The sequence below is a fragment of the Gorilla gorilla genome, chromosome 17, assembly GCF_029281585.2.
Source record: "Gorilla gorilla gorilla isolate KB3781 chromosome 17, NHGRI_mGorGor1-v2.1_pri, whole genome shotgun sequence".
NCBI classification, from domain to species: Eukaryota; Metazoa; Chordata; class Mammalia; order Primates; family Hominidae; genus Gorilla; species Gorilla gorilla.
In genome coordinates this window covers 42,282,619-42,302,099 of record NC_073241.2, presented here as the reverse complement: position 1 = coordinate 42,302,099, position 19,481 = coordinate 42,282,619, and the positions used below count along the sequence as shown (strand labels likewise).

The following is a 19,481-nucleotide window of genomic DNA, read 5'->3' as shown; positions in this document are numbered from 1 at the left end:
TAGTGATAGCACCTGGTTGGGATGCCAAGAGTGGTTGCTGAGTGAATAACGGACATAGTGCTTGGGCATTACGCTTGGCATAATAATCATGTATTAGCCTTGAGGTCTTTGTCCATTGTTTTTTACTAATACTTATAAATAACATGTTAAAGATAGCCTCTTTCCTGATTATAAAATACACACACACACACACATACACACACACAGGTTTCCGCTTTCAGGGCTAGATATTTGTCCATATTCGTATTTGTCTATGGGGGACTGTTGGTGTGAGAAACTTTATATATATGTGTGTGTGTGTGTATATATATATAGAGAGAGAGAGAGAGAGAAAGAGAGAGAGAGAAGAGAAAGCGCAAGAGCAAGGGCGCATACAAGAGAGAGAACTAAAATCTCTAACCTGCTTTTGAGACTTTAAATCTCTAACCTGCTTTTGAAGCCACGAGATTTGAGGCTTTAAACTATTGGAAGCATAGAATGGATTTCCAAGTGTGCATAACTAAAAGGGTTACTTAATATATGGGGATAATAAAAGACCAAACTGCCCCAGCTGTGGAACTTTGTTTATGTGGTCCTGGGGATATGGGATGTAGAGAGGAACCTCTCTTGTTACGTATGAATGTCATTTAATAGTTACTAGGCACCTAATTCTGTTTGGTTTTGTATATCCAGGAAGAACGTCAAAAGGGTTGAACTATTCTTTTAGTCCTGTTCAATAGGGAGTACTCTAAAACCTAACTTATAGTTGAATGTTATTCTTAATACAGTGTTTATTACTTCATTTATAAAATGAGGTCAGTAATAGGGTAGTGGGTGAGCTACTTTTATTTCCTAGTCAAGCATACAAATAAGAGAAAGTGCTATAAAACCAAATGTGGATAGTTTGAAAACAAGGTAACAAGTTTTCTGTATTTTTACTCCCCCTTTGCACTAATTAACATAATATTTTGAACAGGCAAAAACAAAAAATGTCTTCACACTTAATTTTGCATCGCTCAGTATTTAAGGTGTTGATCATGGCAGAATTTTAGTTTCCTGCTCAGCTATTCTCCTGGTACAACTGCCCATGGGTAATAAGCAACTGCACCAAGGTCTGCATGAAAATAGCATGGATAATATACCGTTGGGTGTCTGACTGTTTTGCTCTGACAGCTTATATTGCTTCTTTTTGTCCTCCCCACCCCACTTGATACAGGGCATTGATGTGCGAGATGCTCCTCTGAAGGAAATCAAGGTGACCAGCTCCCGACGCTTCATTGCTTCATTTAATGTTGTGAATACCACCAAACGAGATGCTGGAAAGTACCGCTGCATGATTCGCACTGAAGGAGGTGTTGGAATATCAAACTATGCAGAGTTGGTAGTTAAAGGTATTTAATGTGTTTTTATACCAGAATATTCTTCTAAAGTAGATATGTTAGGTGTTGTTAGTTCATTATCCCTTTAAAGCTCAAACTTACCCTTGTCTGTTTCTGAGCAGTGGTTTGATGACAGGCTATTTTGATGGATTGCATTTTAAGTACAAATTTTGCACGTGAACAATATTTTTGAAAAATGTGTTTTATCTATGTTGATTTAGTTGCACAAAAAACAACGAATGTGCTCTTGGCAAGGTCTTCTGCCAACTCTATATACAGAGATTACAACTTATAAATTTTTTTTTAAGGAATAAAATTTTTAACTGATAGAAAATCACTTAAAATGCAAATATTCACCAGCCAGCGTGTTTATGATAGCAGAGTGGTTAATAAAATGAAGCAGTGTCAGTATAAACATGCTCAGTCATATCACACAAGCCATATTGATAATACTATGTTAACATTCATAATGTTCCAGTTAGGTTCTATTACTATATTTTGCATGACTGAAAAATTGAGTCATTATATTTAAGAAGGTGGGGGATGAGGGAAAATAGAAATGGGAAATAAGTTTCCTTTAGCCGGTTTAATGGGTTTTTCGTAGGCTGAGGAATTTATAGCATTAAGCCACCAAGACAATTTTTGGTCCCAGACAGGATAATTTGGACTTTGAGGTGTACCATGAGGCATTTTTAGACAACCTGTAGCAAGCCATTGCTGTTTTTCCTAGGAGAACAGAATGAGGACTGCTTTAAGAAAAGTTTTCTCTGCATTTGTTAAATATGGCACATAAAATTGATCTCTCTACATATATAATCCCAGCACTTTGAGAAGCTGAGGCCAAAAGTTCCAGACCAGCCTGGGCAACATATTGAGACCGCACCTCTACAAAAATTTGTAAAAATAAAAAAAGTTAGCCAGGTGTGGTGGCACTGCCTATACTCCCAGCTAGTCAGGAGGCTGAGGTGGGAGGATTACCTGAGTCCAGGAGTTCTAGGCTGCAGTGAGCTATGATTGTGCCCCTGCACTCCAGCCAACCTGGACAGAGTGAGACCCTGTCTCTTAGACAAAAATTGTCTGTTTTTTGTTGCTTTTATCTGCACATTTCTCAAGATAGGCAGCTTTAAAGATTGCTGGATTCAAATCCCAGAACTAGGTATGTGGCTGTGGGCCAGTGGCTTGCCCTGTGTGTGCTGCTGTTTCCTTGTGTGTAAAGTAGATATCAGATAATAATGTTATCTACCTTACAGGGCCATGAGGAAGATCAAATGCAAAGTGTATATTATATATAGGACACTTAGAACAGTGTACATAGTGAGCGGCGGGTGCTTGAAAGGCCCTTGGTGGGAAGGGAGAGGAGGACAGGGATAAACTTCTCTCTGGTCCAGTCTGTCAGTGGTCTTCACTGGGGAATGGATGTCAGAACTACCTTTCTGACTTTTTAAAAATATAAATACCTGCCCACCTATTGTCTCCTCCCTGTCTTGCCACACCCATATTGAGTCAGAATATCCAGGGACACAGCCTCTGTTATAAAACCTCCAATGAGTCAGCCATATGCTCTGTTGTGAGATCACCCCTGCCAGTGTTAGTTAGTCACACGTAGCTTATGGGGGACAGTGCACCCCAGTGAGGCCACCTCGAGAATCGTCTGCAGCAGTGACTGATGTTCGGCGTAAGGAAGTGCACATTAAGATACCTACTCGGATAATGTATTTGTCACAGCAGATTCTTAACATGTTTTTATTTGTGATGAGACTTGAACCAGCCTAATATTTAGGTTTAAAGTCTCTAACAAAACTAAGATTCTTCCCTGCTGTACACACTCTACCCTGTTGAAAGTGCTCTGGCAAGTGAGACATCATGATGTACAGAAAGGACACTAGTTTGCCTACAAACTGTTTCGTCATTTTAGAGTTCATCATTATCATCATCATTATTACTACCATTATTTAATTTTCATGTTGGTTCATTTGTTTTTGATTATTTTTCCTTTTCTTTCAGTTGCTATACTGCTTCACTGTGACCTGCCACTACCCATGTTATTGATTAGTGGGATGCAAATCTAGTAGTATCTCTAAAACTTCCCTTGTGGAAAAGTTAATTTGTTGGAAGTTATAAGTAAATTATAAATTTCTAGTCTACCTGAAGAAACATAAATAGAAAGAATGAATGGATTCGTATTCATATTTGTGCACCACATTTTCCTGTCTTATGGCAGTGTAGTAGTATCTTGGCTCACTGTGATAAAAATTTCTGGGGACTTATTTCCATTTCTGCACACTGCCACAGGTTATGACAATTTGCATGCAGTTAGGACTCAAATATGAAATTTAACTTTTTCTCCAATTATAATTTTATGGCCATATTTTGTATATAGATATATTTTTTAATGAGATAACATGCTAGATACTACTAGTTTTATAAAGTTATTACCTTGAGGCAATTACTTTAAAATATACACTAACATTTTTAGGCCACTTGTCTATAATTTAACACTTTTTTATATACCATATCATATTTGGAGTGCTAAATTTTACAAATGGGAGAAACTAAAGTCCATAGAGTTTTTAACTTTTTAAGGTCACACACTGATTTGTGGCCAGCCTCCCAAATAAAGACCAAGTCCTTTAATTGACTAACCATCACTCTCATCTTTATTCATGTCTAGCCACTTTTGATAACCAAGGACATAAAAATATTTCATATAATCTCTACAATGCATGTATATATGCATATATATATCAATACCCTATTTAGTTACATTTCTATATTTCGTATGTAAACATATTTCATACAGTTAAATATGATACTGACATATTTATTGATGTATTAGTCATTTACATGTGCATATCCATTAGATATATGTCTGTGTGTGTATAAATACTGTCATTACTGGCTTGACTTAGAATTAGTTCTATGGTGTCCTTTCACTTGAATTAAGAAATATTTTAAATTGCTTTTTATCACTTTGTACAGATTGATTCTTGCCGTCTCCTTCCTTCCTTCTTTACCTCTTTCATCCTTTCCCTTTGGGAAAATTTGTTGAAAATGCAAATGTGGCCGGGCGCAGTGGCTCACGCCTGTAATCCCAGCACTTTGGGAGGCTGAGGCGGGTGGATCACAAGGTCAGGAGATCGAGACCATCCTGGCTAACATCGTGAAACCCCGTGTCTAACAAAAATACAAAAAATTAGCCGGGCATGGTGGCGGGCGCCTGTAGTCCCAGCTACTCGGGAGGCTGAGGCAGGAGAATGGTGTCAACCTGGGAGGCAGAGCTTGCAGTGAGCCAAGATGGCGACACTGCACTGGGTGACAGAGCAAGACTCCATCTCAAAAAAAAAAAAAAAAATGTAAATGTTGGCCGGGGGTGGTGGCTTATGCCTATAATCCCAGCACTTTGGGAGGCTGAGGCTGGCAGATCACTTGAGGTCAGGAGTTCGAGACCAGCCCGACCAACATGGTGAAACTCCATTTCTAGTAGAAATACAAAAACTAACCAGCTGTGGTGGCACACACCTGTAATCCCAGCTACTCAGGAGGCTGAGGCTGGAGAATCACTTGAACCTGGGAGGCGGAGGCTGCAGTGAGCCACGATGGTGCCACTGCACTGCAGCCTCGGCGACAGAGCAAGATTCTGTCTAAAAACGAAAATTTAAATGTTGCCTTATTCTTGTGCTGATTCTTCTGTAAACCAAAAGTCCTTTTGAATGTCTGTCCCAATTATTTCCAGGTTCTAGTTGAATACTTCATTTGATTTAGCATATCTGGTACTTTTCTTAATGGAGAATTAATACAGAAAATATTCTCAGGAAACAAATGCATTAAAGTCCCATCTATTTTAGGATACTAGTAACAATGTCTTAAATGAGTGAGTGTACTCATGACCCTTTGTGACTTTGCCCCTGAGTTTCATTTTGAATGGCAGTTCAACAACCCTTGCTAGCATTTGCAACTCGAAAGTAATTAACTGCTCTTTCAGTCTGGCTACATAAATGCCTTAGGATGTACCATAAAAGGCCCATTTCACGTCTCGGTTCAAGGAATCGCCTAATGATATGAATTGATGTTAAATCATTGTGAGTTAAGGCAGAGCTGTTTAAAGAAATGAAAAACCAGCACAAAGTTTCAGTTTATAAACAACAGGAACAATATTTTAGTAAATTTACATTATGTTTGTAGTCTCTGAAGTAAAATTCATTCACAGTTTTGTGTCTTATTTTGACTTAGTCGAGTGAGATTTCCCCAGCAATTTTAAAAAGTCAGTATGACTTATCCCACCTTGAATATAAAAAAGAACTAAGACAACCAACTCAACAAAGGGAACCAATGTTGCTGGTTTTTAGCTGGTCTAGGAGTTTACCCGGTATCAGCTCAGGTGCAAACCTTATGTGGTGCTAGCTTCTCTGAGGTCCTCTGCAGCAGGAAACATGGCTGTGATCGATTAGCTGTGTCTTCCATGCAAGAGGATGCAAGAGGGTAGCAGAAATTTCAGCAAGCAAGCCAGCATATTCCAGTAATAGGATATAGCGGATTTTATTTTTCCATGCATTTGTATGAGCAAAATGAGGAGTTAAAAACAGAACATGCCAAAAAGGCACAAACCACCCATAGATACAGTCTTGAAAAAAATCACTAGATTTATGTTTTTCTGAGAGGGAGATTTATTCCGGTAGAAATATGTTGTTTTGTACAATGATCTCATTTATCATGTGTGGTATCACCCACAGTGGCATCGGCATGTGGAATACCTTCATTTGGTGCCTAGAGAGCCTTTCAACGGGTATCTAACTAATATACTGGGAGTACTATTTATGATAAGATTGACAATGATATAGAAAAGAGTCGGTCTCAGATTTTAAACAAAGAGAGGGACTTTCTTGGGTTGTAAAGTGTGTTTGCTAGTGATTTCTTAGTTTTATCAAGCTGGGTATGGTATGTTTTTTGCTTCAGAGCTTTCCTTTCTATTCACTGCTTTAGTAAGACTTACTACTGGAAGTTCCCTGAATGGCAGCAGTGGTAGACTTCATTATCCAGAATGCTCGATTCTCCTGTAGCAAAATGAATCCATTGTGATAGTTATTTTGGGAAATGAGTCATCCTGGAAATGTATTTTTGATGAGATAAACTGTAATTTCAGGCATGTTTTTAAAGTGGTGATACCTTTGGAATATAAATATAAGGAAACAATTTAATGATATAAGAACTAATACCTTTGATGATTTTGAAGACATTCTCAATAAGGAGATTAACAATGAATGCTTCCTAGAGCTTAAATACTACTACTTGAGAGAACTTTTACCAGTTAACTTTAGTGGAAAAAAAAAATCCTTTGATATCTGTGTAACTGACTCACTGTAATGAGTGGGCTTACTCATTCAAGATATTGTAATTAGTATCCTAAAACAGGCATCACTTTAATGCATTTTTGTCTTGAGAATATTTTCTGTATTCACCATTACAAAAAGTATCAGATATGCTGATTTGCATATGCTATGCACAGTGGTTGGTGTCCTAAAACAAATTAGGGTTATACCTACTTGAATAAGCTTATGTGTTTAAAGATGGTTTATTTCACAACTTTGAATGCTGTGAAAATCTTTATCAACATACTTTTTCTTTTTAACCCAAACAAAATTTTTCTCATCAGTTTATTCCTGAAATTTTATTATCTTCTACATTTTAATAATTGATGCATGTTTAGCTCTTTTAAGACTGAAGACAAAGCATCTGAAAGACAGCTTTCTGGTTTGTCTTTCAGAACCACCTGTTCCTATTGCCCCACCTCAGCTGGCCTCTGTAGGAGCCACCTACCTGTGGATACAGCTCAACGCCAACTCCATCAATGGGGACGGGCCCATTGTGGCCCGAGAGGTGGAGTACTGCACGGCCAGTGGGAGCTGGAATGACCGGCAGCCAGTCGATTCCACGAGCTATAAAATTGGACACCTTGACCCAGATACAGAATATGAGATTAGTGTGCTCCTGACCAGGCCAGGGGAGGGTGGCACTGGCTCTCCTGGTCCAGCTCTCAGGACAAGAACAAAGTGTGCTGGTGAGTATAAGGAACCCTGCAACTAATTGTCATTGTCTTTCCTGGTGTTGACTGGCAGCCCTGGGGTTGATCAGATCACTAGCACGCTTCCCCTAGCTCTATCAAAACCTGAGTATGAACAGAAAATGCCCTTAGCCTGTGAATAGTCAGCCAACAGCTTGTGAACTTGGGGACCAGTAATCTCCAGGCTTGGTATTTCTTAGCCTGCCCCCACCCTTTTTCCTATTGTTAATTTACTTCTTACTCTGAGTACCACATTGTTCATATAGGAATTGTCCGTGAAGTTTACAGAAACTGTCTACTCTAATGATGTCCTCTAATAGGTCAGACTGTCTTACTTGGGCCCCTTTGTTTTATGTTCATAGTTAATGTGCTTGCAGTCTGGAGGGGCTCTGGAATAACAGATTCCATCTTAGAGATAGCCTTAAAGATGTATTTTCATTGATGGGTGTTTAGTGGAGGGTCTGCTGGCGAATGACTTGGGCCTGTTTGGATCATAAGCAAGAGTGATTTGTGTGCTGGGTGCAGTCTTTAGTTTCTTAGATTATAAATTTCTAATTGTGCTAAGCCCATTCCGCAACTTAAGTAAAAGTAGGGTTAATGGAGAGAGAAGTGTAAAATCTTCCAAAAATCAAAACCTGAATGAAGCTCCCCAATTAGAGGTTGTAGTGTTGTTTCCGTATGGCTACTCTGTGATAGGAAGCAGAGAGAAACAGTATATTGGGATATTTAAGTGCTCTTTTATCTTGTAAATGAGGAATTTCTGTGTTGAATTGTGTGCTGAGATGAGGAGATTCCATAAATTGTTATGGTGTTAGTTAATTATTCAGATAGCATTAGATAAGAATACATTTATCAATGTTTCATTTCTTTCTTAAGTTTTAAAAATGCTTAGCATAGTCAGACTCTATCTGGTAGGAGTAAGAGAAATTATTAAACCTTAACCATTGTAGCTGGTTTTTAAATTTTTTCTTCATAATTTGTATTATGCTGTTTCCACAAGTTCAATACTCATGGAAAATTCTGTATTTTAAAAAAGACTTTTGTTAGAAAAGGGAACAGGTACTTTTTTCTTCTGGGGATACATGCTATTGAGTACAGGGACTGGCCTGGGTTAGTAGACTGTGTACTTTGCTGTTTTGTACATCTTTCATCTGTTTCTCAGACCCCACATCTGTATCCTCGTGGCACCTTTGTGCAGGCAGTCTGGTCCCTGGAGTAAGACCTGCTGTTTTGATTTGGTGATTCCCACAGCCCTGAGTGGTGGCTCTAAAGAGAAAGGAGAATTTCCCAATCCTTTCTCTTCCTGTCTTCTTTAAACCTCGTCATCTCCTCTATTTAGTTGAATAAATTCCATCATTGTTGTAAAAGTTTTATCTTATCATTTGTTGCAGTGCAGACAGTAGCTATGGATAATACTGCCTATATCATTTGACAAGATAGGCATTGCTTTCAAATCTGTTATTTTGCCACTGCCTTATGAATTCTCCAGGGCAGGTTCTTTGATCCCCATAATACAGATGGTGAAAGTGAAGCCCGTGTGAGCTCCTTTCTACTTCTAAGCTCACTCTGTAAGAAGTAAGTTTAGTGTTATTTCACTTTAGTGTTAAGAATTCCTGTTTTGGGCATGGCAATATATGGTTTCTGTCTCTCTCCAAAAGCAGGTTAGAATTTCATTGTTTAGACTGGAGAGAGACTGTGATCTGTTTCAATTCTAGTCACTAGCAGCCCCACCTACATAGTGTTTCCAGTCCTGTTCTTTTTTTTTTTTTTTACACATTTTTGCCTTTTCTTTTGGTTTTGCATCTGTACATCTCAGCTATTGACACATTGCTGTATATATATCCACTGATTATAATGCATGTGTCTGTGTTTTCAGGAAGCCTTTTGATGCTGCTGCATAATGTGTAAATGGATAATGCTCAAAGAGACAAAGTACCTTTTAATAATAGATTGACAGTTATTTTTAAGAAATGAAAACCAATTTTGAATTGATATTTGTAGGCCCACACTGTGCCTCAATATATGAACCTCACCTAAACCAGGAAGCCTAATGACATGCGCCCTTTCCTCTTAACTGTTTGCAGCCTGCAGTTGGCGCTGTTCGTGATGCATGGTCTGGTTGTGCCCTGTGCTGGCATGGAGTCACCCTTAGAAAATGGAGAGAGATATGTTAGGTGAAAGGGTCAAAGTTAGAAAGAAGAGGGGGAGGCGTGTTAGGTGGGTGAGGAAAGTGAAAGGTGAGGAAAGTGAAGTCAAATGAGACTTTTTGCTGTAGGAAGAAATATGGTTCACCCTTTCTTGACCTGGGGTTTTGAGAAAATCTGCAGGTAATATCAGTAATCACTGATTATGATCAGTGTGGAATTTTGGGAAGCAGGAGCAAATTAAAGGGAAACGTGTGCTGTAAATTATAGACTGAAAATTTGGTATCAGTCCCAAAGTATTATTCAGATGGTTTGTGAGCATTTAGAGTACCTAAAGAGCAAATCATGGATTTCATAAACATGGGAGAGACTAGAAGCATTCCGCAGCAATAAGTGGAAAACATCCTTGGCCAGGGGCAAATGGTTGATGAATCTAACAGGGTGATAAGTAATAGGAATAAATCTAAATCCTTCCTGTATGGTTCAAAAAAGCCAAGAGTACTGGCTTGGAATTAGAGTAATACAATTTAGCAGCAATATGTATGAAGAAGAGATTGAGGATTTGGCTTCAATGCAAATGAATCTACAATATCATCCATCTTGTATAAATTATCCCTGTGATGTTAGTGCCTCACCATCCCCTGCAAAAAAAAAAAAAAAAAAAAAATCCTAAAATAATCTTAGGTTGCATCAGGAAAGCAAAATGCCCATATTGAAGGAGGTGATAGCCTTACTCTACCAGTGCTGTTTAGGCTTCTCATAATTCTCACATTTATTTCTAGTTCCTGCTTTTTAAGAGAGACAGCACAAAATAGATTTTGCCCATGGGGAGGGCAATCAGGATAGGAAAGGATGTGGAACCTTTCTTAACTAATGAGGAATGGTGGAAAGAACTGAGAAGGGGATGGGGAGGAAAGGGCACCTGTGTAAACTCGACAAGAGCTGAGTGAGTTTCTTGTGGCTGATTTGTTCAAGCATAACCTGACATGGTAGAAATTGATTTCTATATTCAGAAGAGGATTGAGCTGGTTGACCTTGAAGATCTCTTCAGTATGAAATTCTATGATTCATTTCTTGTTTGCTTTCTGATGAGATGATCCACTGGATATTTCTACCCTGAAAGTCTTTCAGTTTCATTTTTATTTCATCCTTGTCTAAATACTCCATAATCATGCTTATCAAGTAATATTCTTTGGGCAGTGAAGGTCTGCTGTTACATTTCCAAAAATCCAAGCAAAGGGGGAGAACGTATAAGTTTTTATTACAGTGAAGTAAAACAAATTTGAAGGACTGACTCACTCTGAGATTTCCTGCCTGGGTTTTGTGCTAAAATATCACTTCAATTCTTGAAATAATAGTGCTTTTGGGTGCTAGAGCCAGAGTCAGCAGTTGAGAACACAGGCTCTGGGAGCAGCTACCAGAGTTTTAGTGTTGGCTCTGCCTGGCACTAGACACAGGACTAGAGAAAAACTGCTAACCCTCTCTGGGCCTGAGTTGCCTTATCTATAAAACAGAGGTGATGATAATAATAATATGTGTTTCATTGTTTTGTTGTGAGCCTTAATGAGCTACTGAATATCAGTTGCCTAGAACAAACTCACATATAGCATGTGGTCAATCAGAGTTAACTACCATTTAATAAATTTTTGTCTTTTAATGTTTTCATTCAGAAGAATTAGACACTGGCTACCTCATTACCCAATGTTTTAGAAATATTGCTTATCTGGGAAATCTAAAATCTAAGAACCATGATTTCTATTGTGGGCTCATAGAATTCTTTGCAGTTGTGCGTTATGTTCTCATCTGTTAAATCTGTTTATTTTGGCCAAGCTCTATGTTTTCGTTTCTGTGCTGCATCAGTGACACCTGTCCTATCATTTTTTGGTGACACCCATGAAACTGTATTTAGCTTCTTGTATTAAAATGGCAAGATCACTATTTATTACCCGTCATTCCTGTGTGGCTTGTAGACACAGTCTCATTACCTGGTTGGATTTCTGCAAGGATTGTATTGTAACACACTTCCAAAACTCTTGCTTCTTATGCTTCTGAAAATTATTTCCAAATATATGCACAAGCTCTCCATGCAAGACCTTGATCCAATCACATAGCTTCCCTGATTCCACATCTTCATCTCTAATTTGGGGCAGCAACACCTGCCCTGACTGTATCAGTGGTGTTTTTGAAGATCAGGTTAGATTTTATCTGTAAAGACATTTTTCAAAGTGATAAAATGCTCTGTCAACATGGGTTATTGTAAAAAGTGATTATAGTCAAGCTACCTTCAAGCTTTATATACATATCCAATTGTTTTCCAACTTTGCAGTTCAGCTATAGTTGGGTAACTTCAGAGAGTTAAAATTACTTCAGCATCCAGTTAAACAAAATGCAATTTAGTTTGTGATTTCTAATGTATCCTATATTCTCAAATTATGTGCAGCCTGTATATCATAAGCCATTGAATAGTAGCTACTTGAAACAGAGAAATGGGTGATGTTGTTAGATTAATTTTCACAGTGGGCTTTTTATGTGTTTTATTTGGAGATACTTCTTTTTATGTATTCTGGTTATTGGTTATTAACTGTGGTTAAGTGACTTGCCAATAACTGGCCCCAGGAGCTAACGAAGGATTATTATAAACTAATGACTAAACAATTAAGATTGGTGAGAGTGAAACAAAGCTTAATTAAAATGTGTCCTTTAGCATTAATATACCTAAAAATATTTGAAAAAATAATGATTGCACCTTAAAAAATTATCCATAAGATGCATATTGAGCATCCGTATTTGCCGGGCGCTATTCCAAGCCCTGCCAGTAGAGTGACAAGATTTCTGTCTTCAGAACTTATATATTTTGGGGTACTGGAGGAAGGGAATATATAGGCAACATATATATATATATATATACGTGTGGCGAAGGCAGGAGGACTGCTTGATACTAGGAGTTTGAGGACAGCCAGGGAAACATAGCAAGACTCCATTGCTACAAAAAATTAAATGAAAAATAATTAGCTGGGCACCGTGGCATACATCTGTAGCCCCAGCTACTCGGAAGGCTGAGATAGGAGGATAATTTGAGCCCAGGAGTTGGAGATTGCAGTGAGCTGTAATCACACCACTGCACTCCAGCATCGACAGAGTAAAACCCTGTCTCTAATATATATATATTACTCACATACCTACACACAACACATGTGTATACAATACAGTGTCAGATAAATGATTAATGTTATGAAGAAAAATAGAAGAAGGGATAGAGAATAAAGAGGTAGGAGATGATATTTTTTATTATTTTACTATGTTTAAATACACATAACAAAATTTACCATCTTAACGAGTTTTAAGTGTACAGTTAAATCATGTTAAGTACATTCAGCCAATCTCCAGAATCTGTTTCTCGTGTGTGGGTACATAGTAGGTGTATATATTTATGAGGTACACGAAATATTTTGATACAGGCATGCAATGTGTAATAATCACATCAGGGTAAATGGGGTATCCATCACCTGAAGCATTTATCCTTTGTGTTACAAACAATCCAGTTACACTGTTTGTTATTTTTAAATGTACAATTAAATTATTATTGACTCTTGTCACCCTATTGTGCTATCAAATACTAGTTTTATTGAGAATCTTTACATCTTCCCAAACTGAAACACTGCATCCACTAAACGCTAACTCTCCACTCCCCTTCCCCATAACCCTGGCAACCACCAGTCTCCTTTTTGTCTCTATGGATTTAACTATTTAGATGTCTCCTGTAAGTGGAATCATGCAGTATTTGTCTTTCTGTGACTGGCTTATTCCACGTAGCATAATGTTCTCCAGGTTTATCCATGTCATCACGTGTGCGATTGCACCTTTTTAATTATGCTGATAATTGAATTGTATATATTTGTTTCATATAATTCTTTGTGAACTACTTAGAGACTGTAAGCACTGACTTTGCCATTCAGTTTAAAAATGCACCTTCTTTATGACTTAGGGAACTGTTTACTAGTAAAGCATGTACTGCTGGGTTCCTGAGGAGTCCAAGTATGATCAGTTATCCTAGAAACGTTCTGTCCTAATGGCAGAGCCATCCCATCCACAGCTAGCCTGCTGCTTGCTGGGAATAGGAGTGATGTATTAGAAGTCTTTAATAAATGTGATGTGTAAGAAGTATACACATTTTTATAAATGTGATTTTTTAATAAAAGCGATAGTGTTTTTATAACTTCCATTTTTTTAAATGATTGAGTGAGTTTTAATATCTGTCTGCATAGAGCTATATATTTGTCTGCCTAGTATCTGCCTAGTTAGAGCTTTTTACATAACTGTAATAAAAACTTGGAATATGTGTTACATTAAAATGTATTTTGTTGTACTTAGATGCTTTGATAACATGCAGTAATAGCTATCATATCTGCAGTATTTTCAGTGGAAGAAGATACTGGACATACCTTGCCACTATTTGGAGTCATTTCACCTTTCAATCTTTGTTCTGTGAAAGGTTCAGTGTCTGCTTATCCCATTTGTGATATGCAGTTTTGTGAATCTCCTATTTTTTTGTGATGACAGTCGTACTGTTGCACTTGAACAGATGTATTTGTGTAGCTTTCTTGTATCCCTGCCTTGTTCTTCTATGAACAAATAACATACATAAACAAACATATATTTGGGGGCATTGGAGGGAGGGAATATATAGGCAACATATATATACATATGGAGGATAAACAAAGGATTAGTGTTCCTTCACAGTAAGGACCCAACATTCCCGACTGTGGGAATTTTGTACTAAATACAAATTTACGGTGTTGTGTTTTCTTTTATTTTATACCCTGAGAATATCTCTCAGTGTGCCTTATGTAGTAGCACACCCTGTCTGTCATACCCGGTCCAGTCTAAATGTCACTAGATTTAGGTTCATATTGGTTTTGAAATATTAATTCGCTGTGTTTGCCTAGTGGTAACACTAGAGTGATTCGTTTTAAATGTATCTGAATGAGATTCTCATGCTGGAAATGAGTAGTGACAGGTTCCTTGGCAAGGGGGCATTACATGAAGCCCAAACTGCACCATGCCTGCATTCAACCGAAGGCTGACCTCGCTGCTATTTATTTATTATTTTTAGTTTCTTTCTGTGGGAAAAAAGGAAATAATTCTGGTTGAAATGGGAATAATCTGAAATTAAACCCTGCCAAAACCTGATTTATTTTCTCTTAAATCAAAGATAGTAGTATTTGTGTTTTCTGCACAGAATTATCACTGGCATTGCAATAAGTATCTGGACTTACAGGGCTGACCCTCAGGTACCTGGGGCCATGTGGGAGCTAATCTAACAATGGCTGTTATTCGGAAGGCATAAAGGCCAAAGACCTAATTGAGTGGAGCATAATTTATTTTTGATTTAAGTTTATTTACCAGGGAAGAAATTAAAAGTGTTCTAATTCTAAAACAGCTCTGCCACAGGGCAACATGTTTTAATGAATTTTCAATACATGAAGCCATTAAAAACCTTTTTAAATTATGAACATTAAAAGGGCATGAGGAGTACCTTCCCTATTATGCTGCAGACGACAGATACTTTGGGTCACGTCACCGTGTACATAGGACAGGGACATATCAGCAATGCAGTGTCTTTTTTATTATAATATATTCAGTCCCTTCCTTACAGGTGTTTAGGCCCCAGAGATTCTGTAATTAATACCTAAACCTCAAGTTCTACTGCCCTTAAACACGGATTCAGCACTTTCCCTGTGCTTGAACCCTAAGGCAGCAGCAGAGGGGTATAGAATAGAACTGCTGGAGCAATTCTGCATGAGAGGTTCAGAAGCTCCTCTAAAAAGTGCGGACAGATGGAGGTGGTTGTTCATAGAGTTATCCAGTGACTCTTAAGGTGTTGTGACTCTCTGGAAGGTGTCAGGCAGGCCCTTTGGCTGTGAAAAATGAGCGTGCTAACAGTGCTCCTCAACTTCCTCTAGGCTTGTTTTTGAAATCTTTGTAGGTGGCTTCTTGGGTAGCTTTGAATACACTGAGGAGGCCAGGAAAATCAAGGGAAAGAGCTGGAGATTGCAGTCGGGGGCCTGTGGCCTAGTCCTGCTGTCCCTCTGATGAGCTATCTAACAAGGGGAAGAATCACAGAACCGTTTCAGGCTGTATTTTGTCTGTCTATCTGTGAGGGGCTTGACCAGCTTCCTTGTTCTAGGGATCTGACAGGTCATCAGTCGCTGTCAGAGGGGGTTTGCTATGGGAAAAACATGATTGTTATTAGTATGAGGCCTTGTCTGAGCACCAGCTACAGCTGTGAGCGTGGTCCTGCAGCCCCTGGCATATTTGAGGATGCCTCTGCATCCTGCAGCAATATCTCCTAGGAAAGGAAGACATCTACTAAATCTCCTTTGAACAATTCTTAAAGAGACCCCAGGCCATCTTAATTTCCCCCAAATCTCTTATATATTTAGTAAGAAAAAAAATTATTGATGATGACATGATTAATTTTTTATTAGAGCACATGCCTTAATTCTTTATCACATTTATAATGTGGAGAGGTTATATTTTATGATCTTTATGTTAGCATTTATACTACACTGGGGTCCTATGCATAATCTGTATGTACTGCATACGTATGTGTTTTGAAAGGACTTGGAGCATAATTGACTGCTTTAAATTATCATAGAGGCTTATACTTTTGTGACTGCCTTTGTGAACATTCAGAGGAAACAGTGTTCCCCTGGGAAACTTCTTTCACTTTATAGTCTGACTGACTTGGGTGGGTGAATGTTGGTTCTGGCACAAATAGCTAAAAACGCTCAACAAATGAGTTAACCTTGCTATTCCTAGTTTCTTAATACTTCTGGTCAGTGTTTTTTTGTTGTTGTTGTTTGTTTGTTTGTTTTAAACAGTACCAGCATTGTCTTCATAATGCTGCTGGGAAAATTACATATGCTAATGCAGGAAAACTTGTTAGCAGAGTACTTTGGTCACCTGGTGGCTCCCGAATGAATCCTAAGTAGGTTTACTATTAAATGCTGATACAGAATTATGTTTTGTTACCACAAGGGATACACACTCCTATGGGGAAATCTTTCAATAGGACTTTTAAGCTGAATGGATTGGGTTGCATTTGACACGTACACAAGTTGCAGTTTAAGCAAAACAAAAAATTTGTATGTATCTTCAAGGTAGTGCCAAGAAAAAGAAATGATCACATGTTCACTGGAACCTGGGAAAACTTTTTGTTTTGCCTCCTTAAGGTGTGGTCGGGATAGAAAATAGCATAGTGGCCCAGGGTCCCTGTTCTGCAGGGTGGCAAAAAAATGGAATAACTGCAAATACTTCATTTACATATGAGACATTGTTATGCTGTGGTTGTGGATGTGTTGCAATTATTAGTGACATGATAAGTGTTTTTGACACTTTTAACTTTTTGGAGGGTTCTGCCCCCACTCTAACACTTTTTTTTTTTTTTTGAGACGGAGTTTCGCTCTTGTTACCCAGGCTGGAGTGCAATGTGCAATGGCATGATCTCGGCTCACTGCAACCTCCGCCTCCCAGTTACAAGCGATTCTTCTGTGTCAGCCCCCCAAGTAGCTCAGATTACAGGCATGCACCACCATGCCCAGCTAATATTTTTGTATTTAGCAGAGATGGGGTTTCACCATGTTAATCAGGCTGGTAGTGAACTCCTGACCTCAGGTGATCTACCCGCCTTGGCCTCCCAAAGTACTAGGATTACAGGCATGTGCCACCTCACCCAGCCCACTCTAACACTTGTAAGTTTATCCAGAGGACTCAAAGCTTGATGGCAGTTTGCTTAGAGCTAGAAGGCTGAGGTGCGCTGGGAGACACGTTTCTCTTTTGCTCATTTGCACATTTGCACACATACCCCAGGAAGGTATGTGAACCCTTATTGAGTGAGATTGGATGACTGGGGTCTTGGTGGTGTGGATGTAAGGAATTAAAGCACACAGGTAAAATTGTTCACCATAGGGCTGTTTGTGAGCCAGGCTTACCTTGTATCCAGTGTCCCTGGCCTGAGAGCGGGCAAAGCCAGTCTTAGCCTTTTTCTTCTGAACATTTTAGGAAAAGTTCAGTCACTCTTGACTTACCAGGTATGTTATGTGTTATGTCTGGAACCACTGTCATGCTTTGGGAAACAGGTGGATTTTATCTTAACCTCATATGTCCTGTGTACTTCCTTCTATCCATGCTCCTCTCAGCACATCCAGATGCATTCTCTTCTTATTCACCCAGCTCTCAGTTTATTCGTCCTCATTAACACGAAATGTGGGCTCACTGGGACATACTCAGTGGCATCTGGCCTCCAGTTAGGACTTGCCAACTTCATCTGTAAGGATAATGCTGCTTGTGCTTTTAAAAACTAAATAAGAAGTAAGATAAATGAGAGCTAAAACTTGTATAGTCATAACAACAGATTATGAAAGATTGATAATATGTCAAAATTTTAGTTTATGAGGGTTAGCCATGTTCCTTTGTGTGACACTTTTATAAATTAATTTTAAGAATATAAATAACTGGTAATTACCTATTAGAATAAACTGCAAGTGAATAGAATGCTTTAAGAATGAATAATGCATATAAATGGAATTTATAAATACAAGAAATTTTATTAGGAAGTATAGTTATACCTGTTATTAAAATAGAAAAGATAATAGAGCTGTTTGATACCAAAATTGCTGATCCTCCATCCATGTTATTACCATTGTGGAATGAGTAATATAAGTAATGTAACTATTCAGGTAAAATATTCCCATTGACCAAATAGCAATATTTCCTTCTTATCCATCTGGACAAGTGACTGTAAACACATATTTATAGTCAGCATTGAAACCCTTTCTAAAGGGCTTTTTAGAAATACATTAACATTTGAAAAAATATACATATTAAAATATATTTCTGCTAAATATTATGTATTGCTATTTTGCTATTCTTTAGCTCAGCTATAATGCTCCTAATTTGAGTAATGAATTCATGATAAATAACATTTTACTTGTTAATGTTTATATCTTGTTAATGGCCTTTGAAAATCACTTAAATCATAGATGTGATACAAGAAGGCAAAAAATATAGAAGTATATGATGAAGAAGGTAACAGAGTCCCTCCTCTTTCAGTCCCTTTGCCAGAAATCATCATCGTTAATCCTTTTGTGTTTATCCTTCAGCATCTCTATGTAAGCTCATTTAGGTGTGTAAATATCAATATATGTCCTCAGTCCCTCCCTTACTAATTCTAACAAATAGGATTATATTGTACATGTTATTCATCGGCTTGATTTCACATCTGCCAGTATTTTCTGAACAGCTCTCTAGTTGTTAGAGTCTAGTACAATACATGTTATATAAACATATATAACCCACATATAATATATATAACCCACTCTTATTAGCAGCTGTTTATTCTTTTGTAATATGGATGACCTAATTTATTTAGCCCCTCCTCTCTTGATGGATAGTCAGGTTTTGTTCATTAATAAAGGGAATATTTCACTAAATATCTATAAATATATATTGTATACAATTTTTTCGATTTCTATAAGTTAAGTTTACAGTTTTAAGGTAGAATTGCAGGGCCAAAGATATATGCATTTAAGACTTTAGTAGGTGCTGTCAGATTACTTTCTACAAGGCTCTATCAAGTTATGCTCTACCAGCAAGGTGTCACAATGTCAGGGTCCTCAAATGCTTTCGAGCATTGAATATTAATGATCTTTTAAAACTTAAAAAATCAATTTATTGGTTTTTAAATTATATGTTCTTGTTTTAATTCACATTTCATGTTTTCCATGCGTGTATTCAGTATATTTCTTCCTCAGCAAATTGTCTATTTCTGTCCTTAGGATGCTTTCTAATCTTTTCCTTTTTAAATTGTAGGGATACTTTCTATAGTAGGGTTATTTACCATTTGTCATATGTTTTCAA

The 19,481-nt window shown here is 37.8% G+C and overlaps 1 protein-coding gene across 17 annotated transcripts in view; it reads left to right on the top strand.

Moving 5' to 3' along the window:
• Positions 1–19,481, top strand: part of PTPRM (protein tyrosine phosphatase receptor type M) — an 826,718-nt gene that overhangs the window by 380,422 nt on the left and 426,815 nt on the right. For all 17 annotated transcript variants that reach the window (XM_031003686.3, XM_031003684.3, XM_063699394.1 and 14 more), the window contains 2 exons: positions 1,196–1,370; positions 7,120–7,413. In XM_031003686.3, the coding sequence (XP_030859546.1) occupies positions 1,196–1,370; positions 7,120–7,413 (469 nt within the window). The remainder of the gene's footprint in view (positions 1–1,195; positions 1,371–7,119; positions 7,414–19,481) is intronic.